At 34.8% G+C, this 14,161-nt stretch overlaps 3 protein-coding genes across 3 annotated transcripts in view; all 3 read left to right on the top strand.

Annotated features, from left to right (window-relative positions):
* The first annotated feature begins 618 nt into the window (after window positions 1–618).
* Window positions 619–5,005, top strand: LOC100376306 (steroid 17-alpha-hydroxylase/17,20 lyase-like). The gene is made up of 7 exons (XM_085493763.1): window positions 619–637; window positions 899–992; window positions 1,568–1,729; window positions 2,166–2,374; window positions 3,952–4,077; window positions 4,306–4,545; window positions 4,953–5,005. Exons 1-7 carry the CDS (start codon window positions 619–621, stop codon window positions 5,003–5,005), a joined length of 903 nt encoding a protein of 300 aa, XP_085349889.1.
* Window positions 5,006–5,047: 42 nt separating this feature from the next.
* On the top strand, window positions 5,048–5,968 carry LOC144362041 (steroid 17-alpha-hydroxylase/17,20 lyase-like). The gene is made up of 2 exons (XM_078013641.2): window positions 5,048–5,125; window positions 5,497–5,968. The coding sequence occupies exons 1-2, from the start codon at window positions 5,059–5,061 to the stop codon at window positions 5,763–5,765; spliced, it is 336 nt and encodes a 111-aa protein (XP_077869767.2). The 5' UTR covers window positions 5,048–5,058; the 3' UTR covers window positions 5,766–5,968.
* A 3,775-nt stretch (window positions 5,969–9,743) lies between these two features.
* LOC100376151 (wings apart-like protein homolog) overlaps window positions 9,744–14,161 on the top strand; it is a 35,538-nt gene continuing 31,120 nt past the window's right edge. The window contains exon 1 of the mRNA XM_002731451.4: window positions 9,744–9,859. The gene's annotated coding sequence lies outside the window, so the exon portion shown is untranslated. The remainder of the gene's footprint in view (window positions 9,860–14,161) is intronic.

The raw sequence follows: 14,161 nt of genomic DNA on the forward strand, positions 1-14,161 counted from the left end.
TTATGGCCGTAGATAGTATGATATCGTGGAGGTAGCCCTCGATAGTTTATTTCCATAGATGGTTTATGGCTGTAGATAGTATGATATCGTGAAGGTAGCCCTCGATGGTTCATTTCCATAGATGGTTTATGGCCGTAGATAGTATGATATCGTGAAGGTAGCCCTCGATGGTTCATTTCCATAGATGGTTTATGGCCGTAGATAGTATGATATCGCAAAACTGTGTTGCCATATATTGCATACTACCATAAATAGTTCATTGCTACATATAGTATATTGCTATAGATTTCTTCAGTTATCTACTGCCATCATCGATTGTATATTTCTTCAGTTATCTACTACCGTAGATGGTATATTGGCATAGATTGTATACTGCCCTGAATAGTCTATAGGGGTAAATAATTACTACAAATTATCTATTGGTATTGATTGTATACTGTCTCAGAAATCTAAACACGATTTTATTTTTATCGGAAGGTATCGGCCAAAATCCACAAATAAGTTTTATGAAATTGGCAAAGAAGTATGGTGATATATTTTCAATCCAATTAGGGAGTCACAAAATTGTAGTGCTTAACAACGTGCAATTGGTTAAGGAGGCTTTGGTGAGAAAGCAGAATGACTTTGCCGGGAGGCCGTATGTGTATTCAAGTAAGATTACAATTTCAGCATTTTGAAAAAAAAAATCGAATCTTGTCACAAAGCTCACACATGTCGCTGTGATGCTATTGTATGATATCGCGAGAGTTGTGAGTCAAATGTGAAATTTCTTGAGTGTTGACGTTCTAATCAGTATCGTAAATAAAAATAAAAATTAGTTGTAAGTCTGAAACCTCAAGAAATGTTCCATCTCAAGGAAATAACAGATAAACGGTCTTTCAATTTGTTTTCATTTCAGCTTATATTTTCACACAAGGCCGCAAAGACATCGTATTCGGTGAATACGGACCAACATGGAAACTACACAGGAAACTGGTACGTGAAGCAATCAGGTAACTATCCCGGATGTAGATGGACCCAGATGTACAACTGCCATTTGTTTGTGTGTATTTGTTGTTCTTTTTTTTTGTTTGTTATCTGATTCTTCCGATGAACGGTGAAGAAACAAAAGAAAATTTAATTTAAAACAAAACAAAAGTAGTGTTACTAGTTACGCTAGCCTGAGTTTCTAGTGTTAGTGAATACAAGATATAGTGAACTACAACGAAAATAAACTAAATAAACACATCAGATTTAAACAATGCGTGTTACGTCTGGTAAACAAATTGCAAGTGGCGATAAAGATATTTCTGGTGGGACCCTCGCAGTAGCCCTCTCAATCTGATCAAAACTCTGCTGCAGATAACTCGATCTATTACAGGTTTACAGATCATCTATCTACTTTGAATATATTGCAAATATATTGTGACAACGGTAGATACATCTAAGGAATTTATCAAGTACGATCACGTATATTTTAAAGTGAGCGAATCAGCGATAAAACTAAACATGGCCTATTTTACGACCTAAGTTACGAATAGTACGTACCACTCACAAATCAATAATGTTGATATTACGTCAATGATAGAGCTTTTGCCAGTGGTGAGGCCCTGGAGAAATTGGTCACGGAGCAAGTTTTCCCGAGGTTCAAATCACTATTGGAAGAAAATGAAGATATACCAATTGATGTAAAGCCGATGCTGATGCTTCTCATTTCCAATATAATGGCATCGCTGTGCTTTGGATGCAAGTAAGTCTGCAGCAACCTGCACGGAAAGTATAGTAGGATTCTCTTAATCTCGTGTGCGATAAACATGTGTGGTGCTATAGCAACACTTTTCTCCGTGTCTATCTTTCCGATTGCCAAGTACCCAGGGACATGTTGCCGCCACGAACCTACACGACGCATGCGTCAATTTCTAGAGACACAAACGCGGTGATAAACAATGGGACTAAAACTTTTTCGGGTCATTTTGACCTTAAATGGTTAGGATGGCGGTCAGAGGTCGAATCTTGGCTAGAATTTCCACATTTTGGCGCCAAAATCGTCGGTCTCCTCTTACGATTTCCGCAGTATCGCTTTCATACTTGCTAGATTTTTGAATTTTGTATCATTTTCAAAATGACAACCCATTAAATTGTTGGATCCCCATAGTGGCACAATCTTCACTTACCGGCTTGTTTAGTTACTCTTTGAAGGATAAAGAATTTCTCGAATGCGTCAAAATCACGGATGAAATGACAGTAGGAATTGGCAATGGTTTGTTAGCTGACTTCATACATTGGGCTAAATACCTTCCCACAGCTGGACCCAGAACAGTGGCTGATATCACTCGTAGGTTTACTGCACTGTTACGAAGAAAACTTCACGAACACTACATTACTTACAATAAAGGTAGGTCAAACTTTACTGTGTCACGTTTTTGTTTTTTTGTTTAAGTGTGAGTTAGCTCACAGTCAGCTGGCGCACACGTGATAATAAAATAAATGCGATATTTACTATATATGGGGCCGCCATCTTGAATGCGGCATAAAACTAAATCTTTTATTTAGTTTTATGACGCATTCAAGGTGGCGGCCTCCATAGTAAATATCGCATTTATTTTATTAACACGTGTGCGCCAGCTGACTGTGAGTTAGATGCACGATTTTCTTTTTTTTATTGTTTATTATTTTTTTTAGTTTATGTTATTACTTGAAAACACGTGATGATATGTCATATACTATTGTAGATATTTATGATATGCAAATATGTCAATATGTGTAGAACATCCTAACATTTCATTCATTAAAAATATTAATCGAATATTAAACACTAGAATGGATTTTTCAATAAGACATCGATACGATGATGTCATAATATTGTGAGAGCAAACGTCACATAAGATTAATGTTGCGCATGCGTCATATATTTATGATGAAACTCTTCAATTCAGTTACAGTTCCATACTTTCCAAGACGTAACATCCCCCCCCCATATTTCTCGATTACGTGTTACAATTTCAACGCTGTGTTTTCAGATACTAGTAGTACACGACGATTTCCATTAGTCGTGCTTGCTTTGTATTTGTATAATAAAAGTCTGTCAAACAACACAATGATGTTAAATTGTTCCCATCTCCCGTAACATATGTGTAAGTAAATGCTAACAAAATAACGATTCAAGGTGGAAAAGCTCTACAAATAAATGAGAGTTGGATTCACAGTTATTCATATCACTCTTCATTTTCTAGATATATTCAACTTTTCATCAGTATATATGTAATCTACAATATTGTTCTCCAACAAAGGATTTTGGGTAAAATATGACGTCATAGTATTTGCTGTGAAAAAAAACACGATTTCGTCTATAAAGGCCTTCAAAATAGTTGAACATTAGGATTAAGGTAGCATACCGGTGACAACCATACAAATACAATGGTTGTGGCAAACAAACTGAAAATACACATTTTTACGTGTTTCTACCAAATTCTCACATATTTTTTAAATATTGTTTTACAATTGGTCGATGAGAGTAGCTTAATTAGGTTATTGACCGCAAAGGGGAACAACAATGTAATTCTATTTTAATGACGAACATAACCATTTTTATTTATTTATTTTTCACCAATATATTTACTTTTCTGTCTTTGCAACATTCTAATTTCCATTATTATAATGATATACACGAGTAACCTGCAAACTGAAAATGTGAACCCTTTTGAATTAGTATTGTCAAGTCGCGGATAAAACCATTTTTCTTATTTGTTTGCAACAAATGTTGTGATGATATTTTTTACCCACAATTCCTTGCCGGAAAATCAAAATGGTGGACAACGTTTTTTTAATTTGAAAAGTTGATATTTATATAGAACGAAACGTGATATAGAAAAGCTGTGACGGAATTGCATTCCCTGTATATGTGGAAATCTCTCATTTGGGAGTATCATACTGTTAGCCCTGAATTCTACACAGTACATTCATTATCTATAGGTAACATCCGGGACTTCACAGATCGCCTGATCAAAGCCAGAAATGACGCCATTGAGGATAATACAGAGCACATCGACTCTTTAACAGAGACGCACATGGTACAGACATTGTCTGATATGTTTGGTGGTAAGTGGGAGGTTCCTATATAATCCATAATTGATGCACCTCTGTTAACGTTCTATAACATCAAAGTTAACATATACACTATTTTACAACAACATTTTCAGAATGTTTGGTTCAGAAAACGACATGATTCTTCTTATTAATGGTCAGTGGTCGAAATGTCACACGTGATTTAAGAGTGAGATATTGTGAGATTTGAAGTTTTTTTTTTTTTTTTTTTTTTATTTTCAGCTGGTGTGGATACGTCTTTGATATCCCTTAATTGGTGTCTTGTATACATGTTGAACTACCCTGAAATCCAAGGAAGAGTCGCCAAGGAAATTGTCGACGTCATAGGGTATGAGCGCACACCACGCCTTAGTGACAGGGGGAGTCTTCCCTATTGCGAGGCTGTCATAAATGAAGTTATGCGAATACAGACTGTGGCACCCCTGGCAATTCCACATCAAGCTTGTGTAGATTCATCTATAGGTATGTTATATATTACGGGTGTGTCCCGGTGTAGTTCTGGTGTTAGGGTATAGAGGATATATATTTACATCAACCACACAATAGTTCAACGATAACTTAAAGATTGGTATATGTGTGCGTTTGCTTACTTGGGTACTTGTATGCTTCAAGTTGTTCGTGTTCTTATTCTAGTATCCAGACACCATGATTTCCCTGTGTATGTTCTCACTCTAGTGCTAATACCTTTTGTTTTGTACGTTCTTGCTCTTCGACTAGTACCTAGATTTTTTGTTGCGCGTGTTCTCACTATAGTACCTCACCGTGCCTCCCATCATGTGTGGCCGCTCATTCAGTGCATTCAGTGATGGCGAAACCCCAAAGTCATTAATTCTTATGCAAACAAACTTTATATGCATTCTGTCGTTTAGCGGATGCCCTTAGAAAATATGGAGTTGACAACGAACCTTTACAATTAACATGAATGTTGTTTTTATTACCAAAGGCGGCTACCGAATACCTAAAGACACGTTGGTCATGGTTAATTTGTGGGCCCTGCATAATGACGTCAAAGAGTGGGATAATCCGAGAGAGTTTAATCCTGGTGAGTTTCTACTGTTTATCGAAGCGGCGTGTGTAATAACGGTCATGTTTCCCACCACGTCAGTGACAACAGAAAGTATTTTTATTATCAGTCGCTTGAGGGCGCTCGTATAGAGTTTTACTAATGTAAAGCGCCTATCACATTCGACTTCATCTAACGCCAGTGAAATGAAAGCTGAATCGACACAGTAAACATGTAGCGGATTTCATGTAAATAAACAATGTATTTACACGCGTTGTATACGTCGTATGGGACCCATATCGAATAGGGGGCTTTAAATTAACAAATCTGTGTTGCATGCCGATATGTTACCAATACGTCACATTCTAACGATTATTATCTCTTTCTCTCTCTTTTCTCTCTTCACAAAGGTCGCTTCATTGACACCGAGAGCGGACAATTTGAACCGAGACCCAGCCAAAGTTACATGCCTTTCTCCGCGGGCCGACGTATGTGTATCGGCGAATCGTTAGCCAAAGCTCAGATATTTTTGTTGTTTGTGTCATTGTTTCAAAATTTTGAGTTCACCGCTGCACCGGAACAGGGTGCACCCCGCCTGGACGGGTTTTGTAGTATATTTGTTAACCATCCATTTCCATATAAGGCATGTGCTAAGAAGAGGTTAATCAGATCGGTCTAACTTGTTCCTATGATTGAACATATTTAAGCAATTATAATGATAAGAATTTAGTGTATTTGTAACTGATTTGTACTATGTTTGTTCTATATTTCTTGCTGAAGTACCTATATCCTATATCGTACCACCACCCCCAAATAGTTTCGCGCAACATGTGTTAAATGAATTAATAAACCGGCAAATGCGCATACACGTTGAATTAATGGTACATATCGGGTCATGCGTATATATGTAGGTAATTATTTCATTAAACGACTACTCACTTTGTGTGCGAACGAACATCGTTGCTATTTTTAAACAATTAATAATGTTATCCTGTGTGTATATTTATTGCCATCTTCCGATAATTGCATTTCTTACAATAACGATTTTAATACAGCCATTGACAAACTGACGAAGCAATTCCTCGTCAGTGTCATGGAGTCACGACGAAATCTTTTGGAATAACCTATTTAATAATATTTAATATATATATTAATATTTTCTTTTTCTTAATTATAATATCTAACTCAATTGGTGTTGATGTTATATAATACACCATTTTATTTGTGACATATTCAGCTCCTATATATTTCTTTAAATATTGACATATTGATATTACAACACCTGAACAAATGGGTCCCGGGTTATAGATTCTGTAAGTCATAGTTATTACATTGTAACTTTGTTCACGCCTTTGTTCGTTGTAAACTGAGCGTTAGAGGGCGGGCTTCGTAAAGAGTGATAAAAAACAAAAGAAGCGAATACGCAATTAAAAGGAGTGAAAATTATCTATATCGTTTTTTCTGACTCTTTCACTTATAATCTTAAAATATTTAATTTGATTGTTACGCGAGTATGGATAGTTAAGTATCGTGTAATACATTTAACTTGTGCAATGAATGTATGAAGAAATAAATAAATGTATGTATGTTTGTGTTCAATAACTTTTACAGTTTCCATGTGTTACCTGCCTAAGCACTTCTTTGACCAGGTTATGTCAGTCTACTTTGGGTTCTACTTTTGTTTAGATATGGCTACTTGTTTATATTTGAAAACTAAATAGGCGAACACGCTTTCTGACGGTATCCTACAGTTTTATAATATTTTGAATTTAACGTCTTACCTGGCTACATGCCCGTATGACTAATAGCATAACATAATACTAGTATCTTTCACGAATTCCATGCGAAGGCTTCATCCCTAATTAATTTTATTTTTCCCGAGTCGGGATATGCCAAAATATCAATATGATAGTGTATGGAATAAAGAACACTCGAAGACCAAATAGAATCTGTTCTTCGATTGCATTCAATGAATAAAGTGCATGGGATCTTTCTTTCTAAATATGTAATTCTCAACACATACTAGTAGTTTATGGTTTGAACAAAGAGATTACGATAGTGTAATGCCTTTGCTTAACGTCTGAATTACCAAAATATGTTTTCCTAACATACCTAGTGAAATTACAATATATACGTAGTTTGTTACGAACGCACATTTCGCTGTACTAAGTTTTGCAGCGTAAGTTTCGCCATGAAAAGCTTTGAACTGTACATATCCCAACCCTTAACTAATCAAACAACGTCAAATCCATATACTAGTAAAAATAAAATTGTCTGTTGCCATGACATTTTCCCATTTTTGTCTAAGTTGTACATTCTTTTGTATATTTGTTTAACAATTATACAATATGATAGTTCATTTAGGCGTAAACAATTATTTAATCACGGGCACAATAGTACATAAATTACAATGTTGTAAATGGAGCATACAACGTCACTAGATAAATTAAAAAAAGAAATACTGAGGAAGCCGAACTGTGATGCGAACGTTGCAAACGATGGTCTTCAAGGAAAGCAATAAAAAATGACAAATGCATTAGTGAAGGGAAAGTATGCAAATGAGATGCCACTGAAATGAGCACATAATCTACAAATATAAAATTAAAATGTAGTATGGTACAAGTAAGAATAGATGTAAAGCGGAATAACTGTTGAAAAAATGCAAATTTTGGAGTCTGATTTGAACTGGCTGTGAAGAAGTTAAGTTTCCCGTCTTCGGTATGGCTGCATCATGACCATAAGGTGTGGCCTTTTTCGTGGTGCAAAAATGAACTAAATTCTAAACAATTGTGCGAATCAGTGGGTGTATAAATAGCGTGACCTGTGAATTTAATACTGATTTGTCTCAATCAAGATAGTCTAAAATAAAACCAGTTCATTCTTCTAACGTGGACAAGTAGCAAAAAAGTCAGTCTATTAATTTTTTCCAATATATAGGTGGTCAACGGGTTCTAATTTCACGTTCTAACCAGGCCGTACACACGGAGCCATTCTCCTTCCCGTAGCGTATCCTGGTGTTTGTAGACAGTGCCGGATTATCATTACAATTTAGAAAAATGCGAGCTACGCCCAACAAATGCTCTCACAATTTCATGAAATATTTAATGGTTTGCAAAACTCTGATGTGAGGAATATTCGAATAAAGTGAAGAAACATCACATGGGAACAGAGAAAACACCGCCCTCTGTGTCTGTGATGCTAAAATGGCTAAATTCTCAGGGCCAAGGACTAGTATGATATCATCAAACCAATGTTGTATGTGTAAGTGTGTATCACTTCAAAGTATGTGATATTCTGTGGTCGATGTACGTACGTTGTTTGAGCGTGTTTTACATGGTAAAGACGGGGATTCAATTATGTGATGTGTTTTCAGTAAAACTGTACGAAAAAATAAAGCCAATATGCGAAGTAAAAATACGAAGCTAGAGATCATTTCATTTATGGTACAATATCTCGTTTTGTAAAAAAAAATAGTAGTAGTCACTTATATAATTATATAATTATTCTATCCGTCTTATGGTATATTGTCTTTCCAAATCCACATATTAATTGTTATTCGTGCCATTGTAAGTTTCTTGCCATTAATATTATATTTAAGACAAGAAAGCGTTGTCCTCATAGAAAGCGCGTGCGACATGGCAACGTATATACATCCATACATTGGTATTGCGAGCATAGCGCCACCACGCGATGTAAATTTGCCATAATTTATATATACGTATTTTTCGTCAAATACGTTATCTGCTTATGATGTAGTATAACTGTACTACCTTTGCGTATTTGGCGTCAATTATTGCAGTTGTTTTTAATATATTAAATTAATGTTTTGGCGTCAGAGAAACGATATTGTGTATTTTGTTCTGTTATAGCGCCACCATACGACCAGCCACAAACCGCATTGGCATTCAGACATGCGGGTACGAGTATCATGTACGGTATACTACATTAATTTTAATTAAATTCTTTTTTTAATGTACGTAGATGCAAATGTTGTCAATTTTATTGCTGTATATTGGAGTGTATTTAAATTGATTATAATAAAATAATAATAACAGAAAACAACGAATAGTTTGTAATTTCAAACTACATTACGAGTACACGTTGGAGATGTTCTCCCGAATTGTTGACGGTGTTGTAAATTGGTATTATATCAGACGTCCACTAGAAAATTAGTGCGTACACACTGTCTAATTGTAACTGGTAATTATACTCCCGATGTATACATATTGCAATTTGAAAAGGAATGACAATTTTTTCTCGGCAAATGTGTCAGACGCTGAATTTTGGAGGAAAATTTTGATTCTTTAAAATATATTTAGGATTTTAATTCTAGGCCTATTTTTAAAATGATTGGATTTGTTACTGCTAATTTGTTTTGCTTCCTCTTCGTTTTTTTCTGTTCTTTATTGTCGGTAATAGTCGCGTATTTAACACAATTGTTTCTATCCCGCCAACCATAGAACAGTCTGGTATTGAACTCTCTTATTTTTGTGCCGCCAAACTATGGGACATGTTCAACTCCTTCGCGGCAGGAACATAGGCAACTTTCAATAGGGTTTCAGACAAATGAGCATCGACGGGAACGTGACAGCCAATCACAGACTTCGTTTCATGGGTCTGACATTTTCAAAAAGCGCGCATGCGTATTGATTAGATCCAACATGGCGATCGTCTTTTCTCTTTTGTACTAGTTCCGGAGCATATATTTGATTTTATTCGGGTTGTTATTTATGTTGTCGCAGTTTTCTGACGATCGTGCACATCTCTAGAAAGGTCAGTATTATCTAACTACTCTTACGGTTGACCACTGTCATTGTCACGGAACATCAGACACGTTTTCCTCCACCGATCATGGGGAGCTCTTGTCTTTGCGTAAAAATATCCAAATTGTGGGCAAGTTTAATGGGTGGGAAAAAATGTTTTTTGGTGGACATCTCTGCCTCCAATCCGCTTTTAAAATATTCTGCTGACGTTATATATGAAGCTCTAAATATCCATATGACGTGGTTTGTGTTTATTGTCCAGGTCTCACTGCTTAAAATAATTTTCATGTCAACATTTATCGCTCACTACACGTAAAAAAATAACACAAACTACAATCTGCATTAACATGCAGTATACTCGAGTAATAAACTAGTTTTCGACTTTCCACCGTTGCTATATTCATGCTGGGATTGTGTGTTAATCCAAATCACCATCTCACGTGGCTGACCACAGTTCTGATCGATTTGTAGTTGGTCATATCGTTTTTATGGCTCCGATAATCCATCCACGGGTACTTGTTTACCCTACGTCATAACATTTTTTTTTCACTGATGCTCGTCAGCTCAATTGAGGAATTATGCTAATTTCGATATAGTGATAAACATACTTACAATCGTTAATGCTACTCAAAAGATAATTAGAAAGGGATTGTTGTGTTTGCTGTTGCATCTGATACATTCAGGTGTGGATGTGTAATATATAGACAAGTTTGTGATGAAAAACGACAGTCAAAGTTCATGGTCTTACAAACTCCTTATAGAAAACATGCTTCCTATTGTAATTCATTGATAACCTGAAAACAGTTTGAAAAAAGAAATATTTTAAATAAATAATGTTTTTCCAGCTCAAAGATAAATTATACTGAAATTATCAAAGTGTTGTAATTTTCGTTATTCTAATCTGGTTCAGAACAGGGTTAGGAATTCCATATTTGCTTTCAAATCTGAAAGTATTTTTCAGGATCATCAAAATTAGCTGACAAATTAGTGGTACAACTGTATATAACTGTTGTCTCCTTAGTAAGTACTGTTAGTTTATTTCATTTTGTCAAGAATTATTGTCCATGAGGAAAACAACTAATAAATGAGTGAGCGTTTTTGTAAATTGTATGTACCCTGTACACAATTACATACACATACATTTTCATGCACTTGCTTGAGAAACTGAAACACCTGTATGCATACACTGTACATACGAACATACATTATCAACTGCACATTGCATTATAGTACAAATTATGTCTTTCCAACAGTAAGTGTAAATAAAAACCAAAAATGGACTTCAGTGCTCCTTCTGAACATTGTGTCCAGTGATCTCACATGTTTCACAGTAAGTCTTGGTTATAATAAAAACTTGTCTCATTTTAATCATTACCTTTTTGAGAAAAGAGCAATTGTGCTTTGCTGTTAAATGCTTTTTAAGCCATTGTATTTTTTTCAGATCGGACACAGATTTAGAATGTAAATTTGTGAATGACGGTCACTAGTAAACTTTTCTGCATTTACAAATGTAAATGTATGGCTAAACTGATTGCATTATTGATTTCTAAATGAACTATAGAATATAAACAAAATATTTAAGAAAAATTAGAATGTATATTGTCGTAGGTTTATACAAATCTCCTAGAAAATGCATTTTTTGGTACAGTTGTATCTTTGGTTTACATACATTTATGTTTCATGGTTCATAATCTGAGAATTTCAAGACCTGTGGTGTGTATGATTTGCCTGTCAACTTATGCCAAAGAAAATATCATGGTTGTGAGTGTGTACAGATTCAATGAAGTACATGTATTAGCTTTAGTATGTGCAGCTTTGATCCTTTCACGACTTGTCATCACAGCTTCAATTCTTTCATGACCTGTCACCACAGCTTCAATTCTTCCAGTACCTGTCACCACAGCTTCAATCTTTCATGACCTGTCATAACAGATTTAATTCTTTTAGACCTGTCACTACAGCTTCAATTCTTTCATGACCTGTCACCACAGCTTCAATCTTTCACGATCTGTCATAACAGGTTTAATTCTTTTAGACCTGTCACCACAGCTTCAATCTTTCGTGACCTGTCACCACAGCTTCAATCTTTCATGACCTGTCATAATATGTTTAATTTTTTAGACCTGTCACCACAGCTTCAATCTTTCATGACCTGTTATAACAGGTTGAAATCTCTTAGACCTGTCACCACAGCTTCAATCTTTCATGACCTGTCATAACAGGTTGAAATCTCTTAGATCTGTCACCATAGCTTCAATCTTTTATGACCTGTCATAACAACTTCAATTCTTTTTGACCTGTCACCACAGCTTCAATCTTTCATGACCTGTCATAACAGCTTTAATTCTCTAAAACCTGTCATCCTAGCTTTAATTGTTTTGGTATTTATTTTGTTTGCTCTCTATACTTTTTTTGTGTTGGAAAACTTAATATATTATTGCATTGTTACTACCATATTTATCTAAAAGATTGTCATGGGCAATGTTTTGGATAATAGGTCATATTTTTCAAGATCACCAGAACCAAAACATCAGGGCAAAGTTTTGCATTGTTAAATCACATTCCTGCCTGCCATCAACACACATCATCTTTCTCATAGAGTAGTTTGATTTTTACTTGGTACCCTAAAAACTATAAATTTGTAAACTCAACTAATTTGCTTACTTGATTCAATTAAAAAATATTATAAGATATAAGATATTCAAATAAAAACGATTTAAATTTGTATTCTTTTAATTCATGCTCTAACACTTCATGCAACTCATCACAACACATCGTACCAATTTCAACAAAATGTGAACTTCCATCTCTTTTATTTACATGGTGCTGAAACCTTTCAGATAAATCCTGTAGTGCATTGTATGTATAGGGTCAATAAAAGTTCAAAGTGATGTTTCATTGCTGTATAATCTCACAAGTAAAAAATATACAATACCTATATTAAACTACCTATTCTAATATGACTGATCTTTCCAGATGTATAGGTTGAAAAGTAAACAACACATGAATTAAGACTCTGGAGGACTTTTTGTCCTACACTCTGGGAATACATGCATATAATTGTTTAAATCATTACCGAAAAATGTTTGTTGCTCTTGCACTGTTAATAATGTAATAACATGCAATAACAAAAACATAGTGAAAATATAATTATCATGTTCATTACGCTATTATATAATAAAAATGTTGACAAATAATATAATAATTGTGACATCAAATCAAGAGCCTTTGTGTGAAACCAGTTTTTGTTACTATTAATTAGTAAATAAGTGACATGTTCTGTCATTAACATTTCTGTGTCAAATTATTTGGGGGATTGAGTCACAGTAGAAAGAAATTAGATGTACTTACATGTACCTAACAAAAATAAGACAAAAAATCACATTGTCGTGGTAAACAACTGAGCTGTGTTATTGGTGCTGCAGCACAAGTTGCTGATCAATGCTTGCAATTCTGAAATTTGACTACTCAGATTTAGATGAAAGGAATACACTGACATCAATAAAAGTGATTTGGTGTGCTTACTTAGAATGGAAATATTTAAAATTAATGTTTAAAATGTATCAGTTACAGTGATTCAGATGCTCATCAGACATCAGTAATTTGCTGTTATTTTTTCCAAATTTTGTTCAATCACTTCAGACTTCATTTTTTTCTGTTAACCTTTTCAGCACCAGACTTCATTGCCCAAATTTTTCTGCATTTTTCTCATATTTTTAAATATGTCAAAACATGGCGGGTATTCATTTCTACAGCATTGAGTATTGAAAATAAACCCTAATTTTGGAACCAACAGTCAAAATTTGAGTCCATTTTCAGTTTCTACTCAAAAAATTTGGCTATTTTTGTTCCAATCTTCTGATGGAAAGTGCAGAGATATAAACAGGATTATTTTGTGAATTTGTGATGAAAAGACAGAACTGTTGGTGAAATGGTTAAATTTACATTAATTTGTACATGTACACCCAAAATATGGCAAATAATTAAAAAAATTCCCATCATGCCAGTTGCCATTTTGGACAAAATGTCCTTGGCTAAACTAAATTCCTGCTGGAAACGTTCTGGCAAGGCTTGTGAAATTTTAAAAATTACAAGCCTTGTTATATGGTGCATAATTTTGAGAAATTTTTAACGCTGGTACAATGGAAAAATTTTAACAATGGAAAAATATTTTATTGATCAAGAGCTTATGTGCAATGTGGGAAAACTTCCTGAATTAGGACCATAGCATCATATGGTGACAACTGTTTACTGTAGGGATTTTTTTAAACAGGGGAACAGGGGCGTAGTGCACTCATGGCTCATTCATGGA

The sequence above is a fragment of the Saccoglossus kowalevskii genome, chromosome 19, assembly GCF_978046115.1.
Source record: "Saccoglossus kowalevskii chromosome 19, keSacKowa6.1, whole genome shotgun sequence".
NCBI lineage: Eukaryota > Metazoa > Hemichordata > Enteropneusta > Harrimaniidae > Saccoglossus > Saccoglossus kowalevskii.